Below are 24,098 nucleotides of genomic sequence, written 5' to 3' on the forward strand. Positions count from 1 at the left end.
TTATTAATTAGTTTTCCTAACTATTCAGCTTAGTTGCAATAACCCTAAAATAATTCATGGAAAAAGAAAATTGTAGTACATGTAATTTTTCCCATAAAGTATGTGCAATACTTATGTATTAGTTCTCGTAACTATTCATTTTAGTTGCAATAACTATAAAATAATTATGAAAACAAAATTTATAGTTTATGTTATTTATCCTATAAAGCTAATGCAATCTTTAGTGATTAGTTCTCCTAACTATTTATTATAGTTTTAATAACTTTATTATAATAAATGGAAAAAGAAAATTATAGTTTATGTTGCTTTACCCATAAAGTTTGTACAATTATTATTTATTTATTCTCTTAACAATAAATTTAGTTGTAACAACTATAAAATAGTGCATTTAACTATAATAATAGTTTTATGTACAACATTTGTACAGTTGTCATCTACATAGTTGCCAGTACTATAATTTTTTCTCTGAGTGAGAAATTACCACTACATACTCACCGTCATCGATGTGTTGAGCAAGTATGCGTGGGTTATACCGCTCAACAGCAAAGGTGGAAGCGAAACAGCTGACGCTAGAAGAAGGAGTTTTACAACGCCAACGTGCAGAAACTATTGCAAAAACACGACATTACCCATTATTCTACGTACTCGGTAATAAAAGCGTCGGTCGTCGAACGCTTTAATCGCACGCTGAAGAACGATATGTGAAAGCAGTTTACGCTCAACGGCAATTACAAGTGGATTGATCTGTTATCGCATCTCGTATCGAATTACAACACTCGGAAGCACCGAACGATCGATGTGCGACCCGTCGACGTAACTCCTGGGATGGCTGAAAGACTCTTGGATACGGTATACAGCGCTATAAAGATTGCTGGTCCAGCGAAATTTAAAGTAGGCGACTCTGTACGCGTGAGCAAGTACAAGACGATTTTCGAGAAAGGTTACACACCAAATTGAACAACCAAGGTGTTCAAGATCGTTAAAGTGCAACGTACCAATCCCGTAATTTATTTATTCGAGGATTATCATCGCTGGAGGAACATCTATCGCTGGAGCGTTCTACGGGCATGAGTTGCATCACGCGACTCACCCGGACGGATTTCTGGTGGAGAAAGTATTACGCAAGAAGAAAAGGTTTACGTCAAGTGGTTGGGATTTGATAGATCACACAATTCATGGATACACAAAGACAATGTTATTTAATCCATACAAAAATTGTTTTTTATTATAAACATATAAAAAATGTAATGCATATATTATATAAAAATATATAACTTTTACAATATACAGAGTGTTACAAAAGCATCGGATTTGCTAAGCAAATGCTTTTGTAACACCCTGTATACAAAGCATCTTTATTATTCTTCCATTGTCCATTTCTAACGTTGCACATAAATTATTCAATTAATTAAAAAACATGTAACCGTGAATCCTGTGTGCCGATTGGCTACGGATAGCCGCGGGATTCAGGGTTTGGGCGGCGGGCTCGAATAAATGAGAAGACGGCAGTATTCGGTATAATGTGATTTATTGCAATTAATAACCCCTATGCTAATATATATACAAGTCCCTATGCTATTATATACAGTGTGTAGCTTCGCCGTGCGAGGTAGCCTTGCGTTATGTACTGGCGACGATGTCGCGGTATGCGCTGGTGCGTGTTCGGCGTCGGTGCGATGCCCTGATTGGATTCGGCGGCGCGCGTGCCGGTCAGTCGGCGCGGAGACAGTGGTGCAAGATTTAGTGCGCTAGCACCTCGGATATTCTCGGGGCACCTCGGATGCTCTCGGAGCACCAAGTCGGCCGCGTTCATGCCTCGGATTTCGGGCCGGCTCGGCCGTTCTCGCCGCGTCTGCCGCTACTCGGATATTAAAAAGAGAGAGACATCCGTCTCTTTTTCTCCAAGGCTGCCACGAAAACGTGCGTTCGCGAGCACGTTGATGTTGATCAACTTGACGAAAGGAACTTATGCTCGCTCTCCCCCTGCTCGTCCCCCGCTCATCTCAAGCGTCGCGGTCGATTTAAGCAGATTAATTAATTGATATCAATCATCGATATCATTAATTATATTATTTATTATTTATTTTTTTAGTATTAATGTAATTTATTGTCTTTTTTTAATTATAATAAAATTAATTTTAATAAAAATATAAATTAAATAATAAAAATTTGTAATAATTTATGAAATACACAAACAAAAAAGAGCTGACGAGTTAGCAAAAGATTAGTGAAAAAAATTTAAATTGTTAAGTGGCTTCCACGCCACCCATGAGGTGCCACTAATAGCGCGCTAGGTTTTTTTTACGTGGACCTTCGCCGGTAGCCCTATTATACCACATTTAATTTATGTGAAAGAAAGGAATAATGAAAGGAATAAAAAAGATATTTAAAAGATTTGAAGTATTTTTTATCATATTTATTTTTGAGATATTATAATATTTAAAATTGTAAATATATGTGGGGCCACCACCTCGGCCGCCGCCTCGGCCGCCGCCTCGGCCGCCGCCTCGGCCGCCGCCTCGGTCGCCGCCTCGGCCACCACCTCTGTCATTGACGTCGCTGCTTCGGCCTCCCCCTCGGCCAGCACCCCAAAAGCCCCATCGCTGGGTTCGCCAGTGGGCCCGCGCGCGGCCGGCACCTCTTTTTTTCCTAAAAATAAATAAATACGTTATTAAAGTCAAATAATTTTTTATATTAATAATGAATAATGTAAAATACTTTACGTTTTGGCCGTGGCTGCTGCTGCTGCGGCTGCGGTTGTGGCTGCAGCTCCTGCGGCTGCGGTTGTTCCGGCTGCGGCTGTTCCAGTTGCGGCTGTTGCGGCTGCGGCTGTTGCGGCTGCGGCTGCTGCTGCTGCTGCTGCTGCCCATGCTGCAGCCCTTCGAAGAGGAAGTGCAACGCCCGTTGCACTTCCTCAAGATGCTGTTGTTGTTGTTGTTGCTGCTGCTGCTGCTGCTGCAGCAGTTGTTGCAACAATTGCATGGAATTCTCCGATTCTGGTAATATAAGAAAATGTACATAATATAAAAGAAAATTTCATTAAAATGCAGAAAAGAGAATAAATTAATTCATTACTCACGGGACATACTGTGCTTCTTGGCAGTTGCTTCCCAAATGAGCAAAACGGCAGCGCTATGATAAACAATCGAGAATCGCGTACGCGTGCTGCGCCGAGCGTCGCGCGGCTGGTTCTTGATTGTGTGAGTGCGAGTCGCATTTGTCGTTTGACTATTGTGCGAAAAGCACGAGATCGTGATTTGTTTGTGTTACTTTATTTCACGGTGTTTTTGTAATATTTTCTTTTTATAACATTAACATTTTGAACGTAAGTACATTTTATAAATAACGTTACATTGAGAAAGTTTCGAGTTGAAAGTTTCGATTGGAAATAAGTAAGAAACTTTTATATATTTTTCCGTTATTTATTCTCCTTCTTTTAATTCTTATCCTTTCTTTGATTCTTTGTTTGGTTTCTTTTTTATTGTCTATCAAAATGTGCGAACCATTAGAGAAGAAAAATAAGCGAAGCTTTCAGGAAGCTTGGCTTAGCGACAATGAATATAAATTTTGGATACGCAAAGTAGCGTTAAATGACAATCTTTTTCATTGCACTATATGTAAGAAAAATTTTTCGTGTAATACACATATTTCAAGACATGCAAATTCTACATGTCACAAAGAAAATCTGCAAAAAACTACATTTTCTGTATTAAAAAATGACGATGTAAAGAAAAGTATTTCTAAGACAAAACAAAAATTCCGACAAGAATGGTTAGATATTGAAATATTTAAACCATGGTTACGCGAAGCATCACATGATAAAACATTATTTTTTTGCGAATTTTGCAAAAAATACATGGATGCTAGTTTATGGCACATTTATCGTCATGCAGATTCCATAACACATTTAAAAATTGCTACAGATATAAATAAAGAAAGAAAGAAAACAGACGAAGATATTAACATTACAGAGTCACTTTTGTCATTTGATGAGCGAAAGAAAGAAGCAGAAATTAAATATGCTGCGTTTATCGCCGAAAAAAATATCTCTTATCAAACTGCAAAAGATATTCTCTCGTTTTTTCAACAGATAGGAAAAGATTCTAAAGTATTAGAAGCCATGAGTATGAGTCGGACTAAATGTAACAAAATAATTTCAAACGTGTTATGTCCAGTTGAAACCGATCATGTTGTTGACATTCTTCAAAATACTAAATTTTCAATTTTTATTGATGAAACGTCTGATATTACTAATAAATGGATGACGTTTCATAGTCGGTATGTTGATCCTGAAACATTAGAGGTTCGCTCGCAACTAGTCAAATTAATTGATATTGATGCAAGAAATAGCAACGCGGAAAAGTTATTTGAGGCATTTAAAAATGTAATGTATAAACTACAAATTCCATTTCTAAATATTGTTGCCTTATCATGTGATAATGCATCCGTAATGACAGGCAAAAATTCGTCTTTTAAAACTAAGCTTGGGAACATTTGTAAAAATGTTTTAACATTATCTTGCCCATGTCATTCCGCCGCGTTAGTTGCACATGCTGCATGTAGTAAGATTCCAAACTATTGCGAGGAATTTATTAAAAAAATAGCAACTTTTATTAACAATAGTCCCAAGCGATCCGCTATTTTTCAAGAATTTTGTGAATGTTTTCAGGAAACAAACCGCAAAATTCTAAAGTTATCCGATACACGATGGCTTTCTCGGTATTTGTGTATTGAGAGACTTTTGGAATATTGGGATACTATCGAGCTTTTTTTACAAGAAACTGTTATTAATGAAAAGACAAAGACTGGCGAATATTTATTAGATATTATGCAAAAATTGGATGTAAAAGCATACTTATTATTTTTGAAACATATTTTACATTTTTTTAATATATTTAATACATTCTTTCAAGCAATAGAAACAAGAATACATCTATTGCAACCAAAATCACTTCAGTTCCTAACCATGATTTGTAAACCTTTTTTAAAAACAGAGTTTTTAAATTATGTAAATATTAATTTTGATTTTTCAAATGTAGAACATCAAAAATCATTAAACGATATATATTTAGGAACTGAATGTGAAAAATATCTTGATGAATTGATTACAGAAGGACACGTAGATGTAGTTGCAAATGTTCGACAGAACTGTTTGCAATTTTACATTACTGCTGCTCAAGAAATTTCTAAAAAACTACCAATAAATGATCCATTCTTGTCCAAATTAAAAGTTTTTGAAGCAGAGACAGCATTACGTGATCCTAACAGACAAACATCATTTAATGATGTTTCTTTCATTGCTAAAACTTTTAGCGGGTTTGATGATAACGGATTAAGAAAAGAATGGTATGCTTTACATCAAAATTTTACAGAAGTAGAAAAAAATAATTTTATAATGTTAAATTTGGATGAAATGTGGAAAAAAAATTTTCCAACGCAGTGATCAATTTCCTAATTTAAAATCTTTTTTGAATGCTGTTAGATCACTGCCAAATTCGAATGCCGACTCAGAAAGAATCTTTTCCTTTCTACCAGACTTAAAAACGAAAAAACGAAATAAACTTTCGTCTGAAGTAGTCAATGCTACTTGTGTTATAAAATCAGCATTGAAAGCGAGAAAAGAAACTGCCCTAGATATAAAAATTAATGAGAAGCATATAGCTTTAATGTCATCTAATCAATTATATTATACATGTCCTAAAAAAGAAAAATGTCATTTAACATTACATGCTGCAGATTGTGATAATGATGATGATGATGAGATTCATCAACCTTCCACTTCTAATAATATACAATAATGTTTAAAAATGTTTTAAATTGTGTTTCTATTCTTTTATTATTATTTATATTGTATATATATATGTATATATATATATATATGTATATAATAAATAATAGATGTGTTAAAGTATTAAACAGGTCTGGCAAGCTAGACTTCACATCTATAAATAATAGGTGGTTAAAACAATAATTAAAAACTAGTCTGGTATGCTAGACCTCACATCTATAAATAATAGATGTGTTAAAGCAATATTTAAAAACAGGTCTGGCAAGCTAGACTTCACATCTATAAATAATAGGTGTGTTAAAGCAATAATTAAAAACTAGTCTGGTATGCTAGACCTCACATCTATAAATAGATGTGTTAAAAATTTCAATAAATTAAATGTGGTATAATAGGGCTACCGGCAAAGGTCCACGTAAAAAAAACCTAACGCGCTATTAGTGGCACCTCATGGGTGGCGTGGAAGCCACTTAACAATTTAAATTTTTTTCACTAATCTTTTGCTAACTCGTCAGCTCTTTTTTGTTTGTGTATTTCATAAATTATTACAAATTTTTATTATTTAATTTATATTTTTATTAAAATTAATTTTATTATAATTAAAAAAAGACAATAAATTACATTAATACTAAAAAAATAAATAATAAATAATATAATTAATGATATCGATGATTGATATCAATTAATTAATCTGCTTAAATCGACCGCGACGCTTGAGATGAGCGGGGGACGAGCAGGGGGAGAGCGAGCATAAGTTCCTTTCGTCAAGTTGATCAACATCAACGTGCTCGCGAACGCACGTTTTCGTGGCAGCCTTGGAGAAAAAGAGACGGATGTCTCTCTCTTTTTAATATTCGAGTAGCGGCAGACGCGGCGAGAACGGCCGAGCCGGCCCGAAATCCGAGGTATGAACGCGGCCGACTCGGTGCTCCGAGAGCACCCGAGGTGCCCCGAGAATATCCGAGGTGCTAGCGGACTAAATCTTGCACCACTGCGCGGAGATTGGCGGCGGGCACGGTGTCGGTAGGTTGCGGCGCGGTGATACGCTGTGGCGTTAGCCTTAAAGCGGGTCACACACACTTTCCGTAGAACGTAACAGTAAGGTTTTGACCAATCACGTACTTGATTTAGTCGCTTACTGTTACGGTCGCCCAATCCAACATGTCGAAATCTTACTGTTACGTTCTACGGAAAGTGTGTGTGACCAGCTTAAGGCCTAACGCTAGCGGCGTTGTTGCATGCGGTGGCCAGCCTGGCCGGCGGTGTAGCGGCGCGTGAATCGGCGCGGTTGTCGGCGCTGTGCCCGGTACCAGCTGTTCGGCGCATCAGCTGATCGGTCGTCGCTGTCGCTGTAACCCCGCGTGGTGACAAGTCGCGGTGCCGGTTCCTCCTCACTGCGGAGTCCCCGGGTCGGAACGACGGCGACCGCTCAGTGCGCGGCCGAGAGCTCGGGTACGGAGCGTAGCGGTGTGCGGCCTCTCACTACGTGGCCAGGAAGGCACTCACTGCGTGCCAGGCAGTGTGTTAGGTTAAGGCGCTCAGTGTGCGGTCTGGGATACCTGGCTTAATGCACCAGGAGGTACGGTCTGCTCAGTGCGCCGGCCGGAGAAGCTCTGTCTCTTATCACGAGTGGAGGGTTTATATACCCTCCACCCGTGGTGAGGGAAGCAGAGAAGAGCGGAGGGAGTGTGCGAAGTAGAGGTAACGGCCCTATCTCCGTTCTAGCGGCAGCGGGGGAACGGCTCGTTACAAACAAATTATTCAATTAATTGAAAAACAAAACGTAAAATATAATATACAATATGTGTAACACGTAAAACATATGAAGTGTTAAATGTAAAATTATAAAATATGTGTAAAATGCAGAATACATAAAATATTGTTTAAGACCCCGCGTGAATATCTTATCAGGATATTCACGTGAAATGGTGCTCAGAAAGCGGTGAAAATTCGGGAGCGCACAGCGTGAGCTTGAAGAATAATTTATTATTTATCTGCTTAATCCTCTCGTTTTCTCCACGCTAAGGTCAGGCTCACGCTGTGTGCACAACATGGTTTAACGGTCGCCCGTCACCAAGACGCGCACCACGCGCTGACTCGCATAGCGCAGTCTCCGAGATGCACTCGCGAACCAATCGCGCTTGAATACCCGAGAGCGCGCATGACAAAAGCGCGCACGATCGCGATAAAGAGCCAGAGCCCGCGAATAGCACGCGGCCCTCCGAGGCCATTTAAAAATTCCGAGAATTTTGAGATTCTCATTGGAACAAGGAAGAGGAGCCTTTTGGTACGTCTCTTCGATCGCCGCGACAGTTCTCGAGTTCTCTCCACTCTCTTGAAAGAATTCGGCCGAGATAGTCTATATCAACCGCCGTATCCTTTGCTTGAGTATAGCCCACCGAAAAATCTTACAACTAGTACCCGCGCTGCGCGCAATTATCTACCATCGTCATTGGAGTGCCTAAAATCAAATTCTTTATTATATGTAAATTGCCTTAGTTCTTTTTTGTGATTGTGAAATATATTAGACTAACAAGGGGACCTTACGGGTCATGGAACACCGATTTTTTTTATACTTATAGGATTTGAAGATCAGTACCCGGACTTCAATTTCCTAAAGCAGTACGATGCGCTTCTCAAAAATACTCGAGAAAATGGATTTTGAAGATTTCCGATATCTGTAAGTACAGAAAATTTTAACCTTTTGTCAGAGCCGCTCGTAGCCGAGCGCACAGAGCTCTAGTTTCGTAAGCGCGGAGTCGCTGGTTCGATTCTCGCTCTGGCCTCAATTTTTTTTTCATAAGTTAATAAAGTTTTTTTTTTAATCCTATATCTTAACATTTATCAAATTGAAATGCTAATTAATTATTAAATATTTATTCGTTATTTTTTAAATAAAAATTAAATTGGCTCATGTAATACTGACGAGTAATGTCAAATGTATTTATTATTAATATATTTTATAACATACATGAATTAATAACTCATAAAAATTAAACAACCATTTTTATAAATATTATTTTTGTTTTTTATATTATTTTTGTATTTACTCGTAATCTCTTAAAAAGTATTTCATTTTCTTTAATGTTTTCCATTTTTTGTACCAAATTTTAATTTATTATAAATATTCGCATTTTCAATCGAGTAGTAATTAAAAATAAAAAGATGTTAATTTTTATTTAAAAAATAACGAATAAATATTTAATAATTAATTAGCATTTCAATTTGATAAATGTTAAGATATAGGATTAAAAAAAAAACTTTATTAACTTATGAAAAAAAAATTGAGGCCAGAGCGAGAATCGAACCAGCGACTCCGCGCTTACGAAACTAGAGGTCTGTGCGCTTGGCTACGAGCGGCTCTGACAAAAGGTTAAAATTTTCTGTACTTACAGATATCGGAAATCTTCAAAATCCATTTTCTCGAGTATTTTTGAGAAGCGCATCGTACTGCTTTAGGAAATTGAAGTCCGGGTACTGATCTTCAAATCCTATAAATATAAAAAAAATCGGTGTTCCATGACCCGTAAGGTCCCCTTGTAAGACTACTCATAATTGTTATCAATTTTCCCAAACGCTTTCCACTACCTTGGCGCTGTTGCGAACGTTGCTGGTCCTTCGACCCGGATACCGCGTAAACGCGTTCGTAAAAGTGCCGCCTTGCTGTCTGTGTTCAGCATCTGAAAAAGTGGGACAAAGTGAGTCATAAGCAAAGAACTGCTTGCCCTGCTGACCGCTCAAAACGACCTCCACGGTCGCATGGCCAGAACGATTTCCAATCTGAAGAAAATGGGCGCGGACAACATCACGCTCCACGCAGTTGAGACCCGAATGTCGCTCCTCGACAAACTGTGGGAAAAGTTCGAAGGTCATCATGATCTGATTCGAGCGGCCTACGGGGACAAATTTGATGAGAGTGAGTACAACACTACCCAATTCTTCGACTCCGCGGAAAATACGTACGTGTCGCAGCGTAGCATACTCAACGACTATACGAAGAGATTCCAAAGCCCTCCGGCCCAAGCACCCACGCCAAACGAGTCGCGCATTGACCCTTCCACAAAAACGTCGTTGCTGCGTATCAAAATTCAGTCGTTCTCGGGCGCCTATGAAGATTGGTCATTGTTCCGCGACCTTTTTTTGTCAATCGTAGGCGACAACCCGCTGTCCAACATCGAAAAGTTTCACCACCTCAAATGCAGCGTGGAAGAGGCTGCTGAAAGATTGATACGCTCACTGTCTGTAACGGGAGATAATTATTCGCGCGCATGGAGCTTCCTATCGACGCATTATGGAAACAAGAGAGAACTGGCTCGAATTTCGCTCGAATTTCGCGTTGTTCAACTCGGTTGCGAAAATAAAAGCAGATACCGCCGATGAGTTTACCCGCATCAACAATACCGCCACCAGTGCAGTGAATGCTCAGAAGAGCATCGATCGACCCATCAGCTCCCATGAATTCAACCTTTTCAACTACCTTGTGGTAAAGTCGTTGGATTCCAAGACTCGGCTCGAATGGGAAACGCACTCAAACGAGTCCACCGATCCGCCTGAATTTGAAGACCTAATAAACTTCATTTCTAAACAAATTCTCTCGCTCAATACCGCGCGACCGAAATCTGCAAAGATTCCCGCGAATTCTACGAAAGCAGCAAAGTCACATTTCGCGAAACGATCCTCCGACGGATCGCAGTGCGTCCTCTGTAAGGGCCGCCACAACATGATGATGTGCAAACAATTTAAATCTAAGTCAACCAATGAGCGCAAGGCGGTCGCCGAGACGCACCGGCTGTGTTTCAATTGCCTTGGCTCGCACTCCGCCGCTAAGTACCAGTCATCCAAGACATGTACGACATACAGGGCTCGGCACCACTCCATGCTGCATGAAGCGTACGCGCCGCCACAGGCGACCGAAGTAACCACAATGTCCGCAACGCGTGGGGAAAGTGATTGCAAGGCGATTCTCCTCGCGGCCGCTCGAGTTGACGTCACCGATCACCACGGCGACCCGCACACCGTGCACGCTCTGATTGACCAGGAGTCCGAAGTCTCCCTAATCTCCGAATTCTTGGTGCAACGGCTGCACCTGTCAAGATCGCGCTCGTCCATGTGTATTTTTGGAATCGACGATTCAAGGTCCAGAGCCTGTCGCGGAAGGGTCACACTCACTCTGACGTCCAAGGTCAACGGCGAAAGGATTACCGTCGTCGCTTTTATTCTGCCGCGCCTCTCTCTTTCTATCAAAGCGCAGTAACGGAACGCAAGGTCGAGTGGCTGTAGGGTCGAAACCGCTTCTTGTGGAGAGATCTCGTGGTTTCGGATAGGAAGGGAAATGTTAAATCAAAATGCGTGGGTTTGAGCCAATATTTTAGAAGATTTATTGGCTCGTGGGGAAAAGCCTTGCGGCCCCCCATAAAAACCCCAGATTAGACAATTATAGAAATCGTATTATTGTATTAATTAGTGAGACGTATAATCGGGTAGATCATGAAGATCATATATGTCGTATTGTACGTATAATCGTGTAGATCATAAAGATCGTATATATCGCATGTCGTGGTACCACTATAATTATCGGGGCCCCGTATCGTATAAAATCGTATATGAATTTATTCGTATATGAATCGCATGTGGTCTTCCGTTTTCGAGTGAAGACAAGTCGGGAAATATTCCCTTAAATGGACCGAAGCCCCGTATATGAACACCTTGCTCACTTAATTATTGAAATTGAAATACACGTGTAAATGACTCTAAACCCCTGTGAGGTAATTCGCGCTCTTGACCGAATATTCTCGATTGCACGGATTAACTTGCGGATAAAGATATACTCGCTGTCGCGTACACGGAAGAAGTGAAGAGCAGCGGGCTCTTGACCTTCTATTTATCCCCTGTGGTGGCGCTTCCGAATCTTGGATAAATCATCGACCCCCACGTACAATCGATATGTCTCGAGTCGATATTGACTGCCCTCATCGACCATCCGATACGCGGGCCCTCACCAATCACATCGTCTCATGCGCGCGGTTACATCGGTCACGCTTGAGAAAATAAAATAATTAAATTCGATCAACTGAATAGTCACGTTAATTATTTGTTTCGCAAATAAATTAAAATAAAATAAAATACGCGGAACAAGTGGCCGTATCTCCGCGGACTCCAGTTAGTGGATCCAGATTTCCTGGCCAACGACGCAATCGAGCTGCTTCACGAAGCAGAAGTATGCTTAATTATACTCCGGGAGGGCCTTCGAAGAGGCGACGCGCTATCTCCCATCGCGCAGTGCACCCTACTCGGATGGATTCTCTCCGGAGGCTGCGAGAGTAGTCGGTCGGCGTCCACTTGCGGATCCTTTCAATGCACGGTCGATCGCGACCTGTTCGAGTTCGTTTACCGGGAGGTTTGGACGCAGGAAGAGGAATCAGCTCCTCGCGAGCTCCTCACCCCCGATGAGCGACTATGCGAAAGCATGTTCGTGTGGTCTCACAGACGCACCTCCGTCGGGCGATACATGGTGCAGTTACTGTTTGCTTCCCCTCCGACTTCTCTTGGTGAGACCCGTAGGTCGGCCGAGCGACTGCTGGCCTCCATGGAACGCCGATGCGTCGCCGACACCCAGTTCGTGGGCGGTGTGCAAGTGAATGGTGTGCAAGTGAGCGGTGTGCAAATGAATGATGTGCAACATTTACGTGTCCAAGTGAACGGTGGTTATTTTTTCGTGTGCAAATATCCAGTGATAAAATTTTACGTGTGCATATAACTAGTGTACATTTTTAATAAAATTTCTTTTGTGTCCAAATGCACAGTGTGCAAATGCATCGTATGCAAATGCACCGTGGTCATTTAAACCGTGTCCAAGTGAGTGCCACCCAAACTTATGCTACTTACACATCATAGCGTGCTGCGGGAGACGAGCGTTTCCACCAAGCTCCGAGTCGTCTTCAATGGGTCTCAACGTATTAAGTCCGGTGAGTCTCTCAACTCGCACCTGCTCGTCGGAGCCAACTTCCTCTTCTCGCGTGACGTACTGATGCGTTGGCGGTGGCATCGCTACGTCATGGCAACGGACATCGGGAAGATGTACCGCCAGATCCTTGTAGCTCCTGAGGACAGAGACTTTCAGCGCATCCTGTGGAGGCACTCACTAAGTGATTCGATCCGCGAATATCGCCTTAATACCGTGACATACGGTCTCGCGTGCACGCCGTTTCTCGCTATTTGCACTCTCCGCCAGCTTGCCGACGACGAGGGATCGCGATTTTCCCGCGGCGCCGCCGCACAGTGGGCCAGAATTGACTTTTTTCGTTCAAAATGGTCTAGAGACCTCAATATTTAACCAAGTAGAACAAATTTTTTTTTAAATTACTCGTAAAAAGGTACCAAAGAAGACTGTCTGAGCCGATTTTTAACCAATTTCATCCCTCAGGGCATACAACCCCATATTCTCATTGAAAAATACAAAATACCATTACGTGATAATGACAACACATAAAACGGTAACTTTTACCTGCAAAACCTTACGTATGGACTCAGTGACATCGAAACAATACAAACTTACATTACAACAATGACTGCATGACTTCATGACTTTATGTAATCGAAATAAAAAATATAATAAATTATACTTATAACTTAGTACGACTCGAATCAGCTGCACTTAGGATGAAAAATGTACCTAGAATGTGCTACAAGGAGGCTTCGAGTTTACATTCCATGGGGTTTTGTTTTTTTTTTCTTTTTGCAAATTTAATTTTTTTATTTTTGTAAATTTTTTTGTTTTTGAATTAATACTGAATTTTGAATTAATAAGTCCAGTAGATCCTGTGCTTTCGGATCAATATTTTTAGGTTTTTTGTGCCATTGAATTCTTAAACTTGCTATATAAGGATCCGAGGAAACAAATAATTTTTTATGAGGTCTTCAGAGATCAAGATACATACATGAAGATATATATGGAAAGTAAACATTAAGCAATCTTTATTATTCTATTACAAGTTAAAAATGCAAAGTTATCTTAATTTGAAAACTGATGTACAAATCAAAACAGAAAATTAAAATACAAAAAACATAAAAATTGATTAAAGATTTTTGAATCAAAATTAATTTAAAAAATTTTTTTAATTACAAAAATGTAAAAAATTAAATATACAAACAAACCAAAAACCATGGAATGTAAACTGGAAGCCTTCTCGTGGTACATTCTAGGTACACTTTTCATCTCAAGTGTAGCTGATTTGAGTCGTACTAAGCTACAAGTATAATTTATTATACTTTTTATTTTGATTACATAAAATCATGAAGTCATGCAGTCATTGCTGTAATGTGAGTTTGTATTGTTTCGATGTCACTGAGCTCATACGTGAAGTTTTGCAGGTAAAAGTTACCGCGTTATGTGTTGTCATTATCAATGAGAATATAGGATTGTATGCCCTGAGGGATGAAATTAATTGAAAATCGGCTCAGACAGTCTTCTTTGATACCTTTTCACGAGTAATTTAAAAAAAAATTTGTTTTATTTGGTTAAATATTGAGGTCTCTAGACCATTTTGAACGAAAAAAGCCAATTCTAGCCCACTGTGCGCCGTGCTGCGCCGCGATTGCTACGTAGACGACATAGTGACCGGGGCCCACCCCAAGCAGGACGCAGTAGCGGTGCAAAACGAGTTGCGCCAGCTGTGCACGGCGGGCGGGTTTCTTTTGCGGAAGTGAAGTAGCAACTGCCCGGACATTTTGGTCGGGATTCCGTCCGATCACTGCCTCTTGGCCGACTCAGTCACTTGGGAGCACGAGGATCATGCGACTTTTGGGTTGCATTGGTATCCTGCCGAAGACGCGTTCTCATTCTAAATCAAGCACCGCTCCATCTCCAAGTACACCAAAAGAAGTGTGCTCGCTGAGACCGCCCGGCTGTTCGATCCTCTTGGTTGGCTGACTCCGATCGTGATTCGGGCCAAGATTCTAATCCAGTCCACCTGGTTGCAGAACCCTGAATGGGATGCTCCTTTTCAGCCAGGAGACGTGACAATTGAGCAATGACAGCAATTCTTCCAAGCGCAGCTTGCCCGTTTTCGAGTCGGCCTCTGGGTGGGTGGCGGTGACAAAGACTCACGATTTGAACTGCATGGCTTCACTGATGCGCCGGAGTGAAGCTATGCAGCCGTTGCATACCTCCGCGTAGCTCAAGCCGACGGCGTTTGCCTGCATTTTCTGGCGGCCAAGACAAACATCGCCCCGATAAGACCCATCTCTTTGCCGCGATTGAAGCTCTGTGCGGCCTCATTGCTGTCCGATTTGATCATACATGTTCGCAACACATTGAGTTTGTTCACAGCTCCTGTCACCTTGTGGTCTGACTCCAAGGTCACACTTCATTGAATAGAGGGCCACGCGTCTCGGTGGAAAACTTACGTGGCCAACCGGGTTTCGCGCATCCAGAAGCTTGTGACGTGACGTTTTTCGTCAGTCACGAGGGCCGGATGGCCCGACTGGGAAAGGTCATTTGGGGCCGCTCATTACCCCGAGGGGAGGAGCGGTCTCTCCTTTTTCGAATAATAATTTTTCTTAGTTACTAACAAGGGAAGTATCACAAGTGTCCGACGCCAATTTGATTTTCCTTGAAATATGTTGTCAAACACAAAAATCTAAGAGACACGTTTTTTTTATGAGCGGAGTTTCATGTTTAGAGGGTGAAACACCCCTTTGAAAAAAAACAATTTTTTTCTTTCGGAGCGAATATCATCGGAAGTATAAAAGATAGAAAAAAATTTTTTAAATAAAAGTTGTACGGTTTCAAGAGTATTTTAAATTTGTAAAAAAAAAAAAATATTTTTAATTTTTTTGTTTAACAAAACACTCCCCATCATTATTTTTTTTTAATTAAAAAAAATTTTTTTGCTATATTAAAGGATTTCTTTTTTTTAAATTCAACCATGTATATTACAGTTATGTTACGAAATATCTTTTTTGAGAATTAATTATAAAGATTTCCGTATATAAGCTATCCGTGCTCATATGCGCTTTGTATTATAATTTAAAAACAATTTAACAAATTGCACACACATTTTAATTGAAAACACGTGATTTATACTTATCTTGAATATACATGTAAGTCTAATAAGAGATAAAGATTAATTAAATTTGAAAACATATTAATTGAAAACATTTAATTCATCACGTTCTTGATATGAGGGATGAGTTCATTATATATATAAAAGAAAACGTACAAAAATTATTGCTATATATATATATATATATATATATATATATATATAATAAACTAAAAGTCACGTATCCCTCATATCAAGAACGTGATGAATTACATGTTTCAATTAAAATGTTTTCATCAAATATAATTAATCTTTATCTCTTATTAGGCTTACGTGTACACTCAAGATAAGTATAAATTGACAGTATAAATATAGTCATGCAGCAGTCTTACGTTCAATCAGTGCAATCGTTTTGTAATAATCATATGTGTGCAATTTGTTAAATTGATTTTAAATTATAATACAAAGCAAAGTTTAACATCTTTACAAATGATTCTCAATCCGCGTAATGTTGTTAGACTTTTATTGGCATCTATAAGTTCAATATATCTAACAGAAACGCCAGTAACTGAAGCAGAAATACAATTAAAAGAAGACATACAAAAATTATTGCTGGATAGCATTTTTCACTATAATGGATTGGAAGTGATGGAAGAAACCTATCTTGATTATCAAGAACCTTATAAATTACACAGTTTCGAAATAATTGAAGATGACGAAGAAGCATGGAGTGAAGATAATTTAAATTCTCATCTACAGTGTTCAAACAGTGAAGTAAATTTTGACAGTACTTATAAAAGACGAGCTGTTGAATATTGGCGGAATTTAGACGATAATAAAGAAATTAACCACAGAAAAAGGCATCGTTCTCTAAAATCAGTACAAAGTAAATTTAAAAGAGTTTCATCTGAACGTCAGTTAAGACGATGGGAAGAACAACTACAATCAACTGGAAATCGTTTGGAAAAATTATCTTATATCTCCAAATTTACACATGATAAATTTACTGCAACTATTGAATCAGGATTTATGGTTCATGATATTGATTTAAAAAGATGGGCTTTACAAGCTCAAGAAGAAATAGGAAATGTAATTCCTATATTTAAAGCATCTCACAGCTGGATATCAAGATTCAAAAAATCCCATCGAATTGTTTCAAGAAAAGTTACAAAGTTTGTAACTAAAAGAACAGTGGAAGATTCTATTGATTTACAAAACTCAGTAAATAATTTTTTTAAAACAGTGAAACCACTTATTGAACAGTTTGGAGCAGAAAATGTTTATAATTCTGATCAAAGTGGTTTTTAATTAGAAATACATTCTGGAAGATCATTGTCTCCTAAAGGAATAAAAAAAGTAGGGCGTATCGTACAATCTGTGTCATCAACAACCCATTCATACACGATACAACCAATAATATCATGTAATGGTAATTTGCTGTCACCTTTATTTATTGTTTTGAAAGAAGCTAACGGCGAATTTGAACCGAGAGTACAAGAAACTTTATTTAAACTAACAAATGTTATTGTAAAAGCATCGAAATCTGGTAAAATGACATCAGGTAATATAAATTTCCTTTTATAAGGTTTTAGATTTTTAAATATTGATAATTAAAAAAATATATAAATTTGGATAAACAATTACATAAAATTATATAATAAAATTAATCTCTGATACATAATCAATTATCATCTTTATAAAATTTTATATTTAATTTAACAATTTAATAACAATCATAAGAAAGTTATTAAATTAATTTATATTTGTTACAGATCATTTTAAAATTTGGTTAGAAGCTTATTTTTCAAACATTGGTTCTAATAGCGTTCTTCTTATCGATTCATGGACCGGACATTGTCCCAATATCATTTCGGATTCAACACCTCTAGATAAACATATTACTACTATGATTATACCGAAAGGTACTACAGGAAAAATACAACCATTAGATGTTTACGGATTTAGAATTTGGAAAAATTTTGCTAAAAGATTTTCAGATATAGTTTTATTATTGGAATGTGATATAAATTTGCATGAACGAAATAATATAATAAAATTGCAATCTTTGATACATAATCAATTGTCATCCCCGCGATATCGTAACTTATTTAAATATTCGTGGTTTAAAAGTGGTTATACGAACGAAAGACTACAGGAATTTAAAAATCCAGTAGAATTTAGTTTGGATGATACTTCAACAACATGTGATATCGAAGGTTGCAATAATATAGCTATAGTAAAATGTTCATGGTGCAAAAAATCATTATATTTAAAACATTTCTTCGTTGAGTATCATTATTGCAATGAGTATAATGAGTAAATGATACAATACAAAATGTATAAATTTATTGTATAAATATTTAAAAACTATTTTATTAATAAATATTTAGAAATGATTGTGATGATGTAAATCACAATCTTATTATGTAAATAAACAAAATATAAAAGCATAAGACCAAAAATAGCTTTAAGAAAATAATCACAAGATATAAAGAAATAATGTACAAAAATTAGTAAAATAAAAAAATTTACTAATTTTAAAGAAAAGTAATAAAAACCATTATAATTCTTGATATTATTTATAATTTATAATTTGTGATGCTAGAATCAATTATATAGATTTCTATTATATATCTTATCAAAATTGTGTATAATCTTGTTTAGACGATAATTATTTGCGTACATGAGCACGGATAGCTTATATACGGAAATCTTTATAATTAATTCTCAAAAATGATATTTCGTAATATAACTTTAATATACATGGTTGAATTTAGAAAAAAGAAATCTTTTAATATAGCAAAAAAATTTTTTTTTAATTAAAAAAAAATAATGGTGGGAGGTGTTTTGTTAAACAAAAAAATTAAAAAAAATTTTTTTTTCTTTACAAATTTATAGTACTCTTGAAACCGTACAACTTTTATTTAAAAAATTTTTTTCTATCTTTTATACTTCCGATGATATTCGCTCCGAAAGAATAAAATTGTTTTTTTTTTCAAAGGGGTGTTTCACCCTCTAAACATGAAACTCCGCTCATAAAAAAAAATACGTGTCTCTTAGATTTGTGTGTTTGACAACATATTTCAAGGAAAATCAAATTGGCGTCGGACACTTGTGATACTTCCCTTGTAAGACACGTAGGTATCCGCCAAGCGGAAGTCGCGATCCGCGGGAGAAGTGGTGTGCCACAACTACCAATTGTAATTGATGGAGCAGCCGTCGAGGGATTGTTAAGAAGAAGCATAGACGACCGAGCGGCCGCGGACAGCCGGAGGACAGCGAGCAAAGGCAAGTATTTGCGTACAGTACCGAGGTACGTTAGAAAAGTCAGGGGACAGACACTGCTGTTATACTTTATTGTAGAGAGAGGAGCAGCAGTCCGGTGCAGCCGGAGACGACGCCGGGGAGAGAGCGTGCGCCCTTACACCCGACGACCAGGGCGGAGAAAGCCCCAGCCGGCGCGGTAGCCACGGCCTCGAGGAGTAAGCCGGACGGGGCCTGATCAACCCCGAGCCGGTCCAGCAGCAGCCGATACGGCGAAGGACATCGAGGCGTGCAATCCGCGGCCTTCAAATCGCGCAGCGTCATGAACAGAGGCGCCCTCGGACGCTGGAACCCTATAGGACTGGCAGAGGACCCCCCCATCGACTAGCGATCGGTGTGCGCGGATCGAAGCGCGATCGATGCCCGGGCCGCTGCCGGCGTCCGCGGCGCCCCCAACCGCTCACGGTTTGTCACTGTTCGGCGAGACAAGCTACTGAGCGGTTCCACGGTCCTCGACGACGTCTGCACCTGTAAGGCCACCACTTCGACCACGCGGTAAGGGCGGAGACGGCTGGCCCGGCATTTCGTAAAACTAATTACCCTACTGAGCGTTCGGTGGGCGAGATAATTATATTCGGGATACCGAGAGTCGAGTCACCGCGTAGCAGGGCCGTGTCGATCTCCGCCTCGTATAGATTACTTATTGCGCCTATTGTCTCCTCCCTCGTGGAGTATGTCGAGCCGACAGTCGATCTCTGTATTTGTGTAAAGTCTCGCAATGGGATAGTGCGTAAATTGATATCACCGGGATTCACTTGGCGCATACCGAGAGTGCGAGCTATGTACGCGTTACCGAGACGAGCCTCCGTAAGAGAAAATACCTACGAGGAATACGCGCATTCCGTCGTAGCCTATCCCATCTATTGCTAAAGTTGCGTGTTATATTGTAAAATCTTTGCGTATAGCCTATTGAGAGTATTAGAGACGTGTTAATCTCACGTCGAGTATGCGACAGTCGTGTAATGTAATGTCGAACGACCATATATCTGTGCTCTGGAATTGTTGATATCTCTATTCTTAATATACAATTATTATTCTTATTAATTCGATCTAGTTATTCACGCGTGACCTCTCCTCTCCTATTCCGCGTACCGAGAAAGAACCTCGCCCCTCTGCCATTTCGTGTGGAGGCGGGCTAGCCGGCATTCGGCCGTCGTGCGAAGTACCGAGAGTTTTGCGATTTTTGTGCGGCGCGGATTCCGCGCCTGGCGCCCAACTTATAGTAAAGAAGTGACGAGCACGACGAAGTTGTAGACGCGAAAAAAGTAACGTTGCAAGCTCCTTCCAGAAACCTCCTGGCGCCACGTTCCTGGCAAGGACAACTCGGCTGACTGCGCATCCCGAGGAATTCTACCTAGCGAACTCTTCAAGCATCCGCTCTGGACCGGTCCACGCTGGCTCAGTAAGGACAAATCAGAGTGGCCAACATCCTCTTGGAAGCTTCCCACCGCCGAGATTACCAAATGCCGAACCTCTTTGCACGCCGCCTACGTCAGGGAAGTCACCGAATCAGCCCTGATCAGTTTCTCTGCGTTGTACCGGCTCCTTCGCGTCACGACGTGATGTCTCCGCTGGCAGCGATCCTGGGACGGAACTGCGGCACCGGACCGCTCTGGACTGAATCTTAAACGCCTGAATCAATCCTGACGAGCTTAACCGGACGCTTCACAAATATAAACTATAAAATATGCGAAACGCGAGATGTAACATTAAAATAAAAATGTAAAATATAAAATACATAAAACGCAAATATAAAATGCCTGTACAATACAAAAAATATATTATAAACGTATTTGATAATGAGAAAAAAATCCCACGGCAACGTCTTTACTGAATCAGGTACGAAATACCGCTTGTCGTCGTATGGACTCAGAGCGATTTTTTTTTCACATACCGTGTATACCTCATGTAGCTTGGATCGTACACACGACTGATGACGCGTCATCTCTATCTCATCTCGCAGACACCGCGTGTAGTCGTCGAATGTTATCGTTCTTGCGACAACATTACATTTTACATCTTTTGCCTTTTTTTAGTGTCAATTTTTCTATTTACCTTTAACGCGTACATTTTCGCTCTGAGTCCAACGAACTCGGTCATTATCGCGCCGTTGTTCTCGTCCTTCATTAGCCAGGGAACTTTCTTATTCGCAAGAGGCATACCGTATGCATTGTCAGTCGGATAATCACTCGTGTCGAACCTTGTGATATCATGTTTCATATTTTCATATACGTCGTCGCACTCAATGTGGTACACGAGACTATCAGTATCTGTGTACATGACTCTAGATTTGTCATGGTACAGCGGTAGTATGTACTCGTGGTGAAATTCATACAAGCAAATTTTTGATATGTCTAGTATACACATACCTACATAAATCGGCTTGTTGAATTTCACCTCAAGTTTTCGAAGTTTCGAAGTTCGATGGCAATTAAATTTTCTGCAAAAACACTGCGACTGTGGAAATTTGGTTTTGCGATCATTGCCTCCGCACCGTATTGTCCTGTTCACTTTGTCAAAAGTTTTACATCTACGTGATTTTTTAAATGATTGCGTAAATTTTCCATAGTTTTTCCGAATACGGCATTATTCATTAATTTATATAAATTTTTCTCGAAATCGTTTTTCGCGAAGGTACGAAACTGTGTGTTTAACTCTGTATAATTGCGGAGCCAAGCGGATTGAACAAATTGTAATACACGGTGTATCCGTATTACGCGGAGACCGTGACGAGTGCATTGCTGCAAATTGCAATAATGAATGACGTACCGCTTTTTATCGTGCAAGGTCGCTAAAAGTTTATATTCTCGCTTGCCAGGCGGCTTATTGCGCGTCGGGCAGAACGGTAGATCAGTGTGTCGATCGTGCAGATGTTGCGGATACTCCAGATCAACTTCGAGAATGTACCCTATGGGCGAATCAACAGCGATCGCGTTCACGTCACAATTTGAGACGTCTTTGACCCATCGAAATTCTCCATGCAGCAACGGCTGACACATTGCCCATCCGTACAAATTATTCACATCGAAATACATAAGGTACGACGATGATTTCGATAAGTCGTACGTCTGCATGTACTTGTTGTTAGCCTGCGCATATCTGCCGAAACATTGACTCAGACCTCCGCGTATACCGCGCTCGATAAACATTACCATATCGATGTCGGTGAGCAACTTGAAATTGACGCGTGTATATTTAAGCATAGTGTCCCACGTGAATCCCGGTAATGTATAGTAATGCACGGGGTCGAGACCATAACTTTTGACACATTTATTGCGAAAATTTTCGAAAACGTCGGCTAACATCAATACATCTGTTTTCAAATACAGATCGCTGTATTTGCCCAATGTTCGAATAGGGAACCGATCCCATACGTTCTTGGCGTGCACGTAATCGCTCTCGGACGCGGTATCGCCTGTCAACGAACTAAAGAATGATTCGCGCGATGGCAAACGCGTTTCCTCCAACTTCTCGACACAGTCAACATACTCGTACGGGAATATGCCTTTACGAGTCAATAAATCAAATTCTTCTTACAAGGGAACCTCGCGAACCCAAATTCTGATTTTAATGAAACTTGGCATAAATGTAGAGGGGGTAAATACATGAATTTAAAAATTTTTAGTTGGTGCTTATAAACGGTTTGAAGGGGTGAAACCACCCTTCAAAGTTGAGACAATTTTGCATTTTCTCGATATATCTCGCAAACTAAACAAATGTAAAAAAATGTTTCATACAAAAATTTTACCGTATAAATACCTTCATTTAACTACGCAGTTTATTTTTCGAAAAAAAAGTTTTTTTTTTAATTAAAATAAATTTTCAATAAAATTGACTTTTATGTATATAGCATTTATAAAGTAATTACACTATCTTATACTACGTTTTATTTATATTATCTATGTGTATATTGTGTATGTCATATATTATCTATGTTATAATGCTATACATTTATATTATCTGCATCCCTGTATTAGTTTTTATCTAACAGTTGCGCAATATTAGAATAGTCACGTTGCTTTCACACAGTGTTCATTCTATCTACGTCACATATTTCACATTCAAGTTTTATATTTGTCATGTCACGGTATGTATCATATATGAAATGGAAGTCACGTATTAATAAAAGTTTAGTATCTTTATTAATGATGTTACGCGTCATTTTCACATCGGTATCAAGTTTAACGTGTGCTTGATCAGTACATCAGTATCACATCTAATGTGTGCTTGATTTTTCTGTTAGATTGTTTTTAATTAAGCGAAGCATAATGTTACACATAAATGTTGCGAATGTTCTTAATATGTTAATTATTTCAAATTATACATATTTCACCAATAAATGAAAGTCTATAAATGAATAATGGGGGTGCAGATAATATAAATGTATAGTATTATATAAGATAGATAATATATAACACACATAATATACATATAGATAATATAAATAAAACGTAGTATAAGATAGTATAATTACTTTATAAATGCTATATACATATAAGTCAATTTTATTGAAAATTTATTTAAATAAAAAAATAATTTTTTTTTTTTGAAAAATAAACAGCGTATTTAAATGGAGGTATTTATGCTGTAAAACTTTTGTATGAAACATTTTTTTTTTTTGTTTAATTTACAAGATTAATATATCAAGAAAAGGTAAAAATGTCTCAACCTTGGAAGAGTGGTTTCACTCCTTCAAACCGTTTATAATATCAAACGGAAAATTTTGTGATTTTAATGAAACTTGGCATAAATGTAGAGGAGGTAAATACATTAATTCGGAAATTCTCTATTTTAGTTCAAAAACGGCTTGAAGGGGTAAAATCACCCTTCAAAGTTGAGACATTTTTGCGTTTTCTCGATATATCTTGCAAACTAAACAAAATATAAAAAATGTTTCATACAAAAGTTTTACAACATAAATACCTCTATTTAACTATGCTATTTAT

The 24,098-nt window shown here is 38.8% G+C and overlaps 1 protein-coding gene across 1 annotated transcript; it reads right to left on the minus strand.

The window, feature by feature from the left end:
- Positions 1-29: 29 nt before the first annotated feature.
- Positions 30-3,086, minus strand: LOC118646560 (transcriptional corepressor LEUNIG-like). Its single transcript, XM_036289701.1, has 5 exons — positions 3,080-3,086; positions 2,724-2,996; positions 2,471-2,649; positions 496-606; positions 30-44 (listed from the first exon to the last, which is right to left on the minus strand). Exons 1-5 carry the CDS (start codon positions 3,084-3,086, stop codon positions 30-32), a joined length of 585 nt encoding a protein of 194 aa, XP_036145594.1.
- Positions 3,087-24,098: the final 21,012 nt, after the last annotated feature.

Source organism: Monomorium pharaonis, chromosome 7 (assembly GCF_013373865.1).
Source record: "Monomorium pharaonis isolate MP-MQ-018 chromosome 7, ASM1337386v2, whole genome shotgun sequence".
NCBI lineage: Eukaryota > Metazoa > Arthropoda > Insecta > Hymenoptera > Formicidae > Monomorium > Monomorium pharaonis.

What these genes read in the sequence shown, in the direction of transcription:
- LOC118646560 (XM_036289701.1), bottom strand. An exon ending in GCAGCAGCCACGGCCAAAAC is followed by an intron (nt 2,650 to 2,723) that starts GTAAAGTATTTT and finishes ATTTATTTTTAG; the next exon opens with GAAAAAAAGAGGTGCCGGCC. An exon ending in CGGCCGAGGCGGCGGCCGAG is followed by an intron (nt 607 to 2,470) that starts GTGGTGGCCCCA and finishes TTTTTGCAATAG; the next exon opens with TTTCTGCACGTTGGCGTTGT.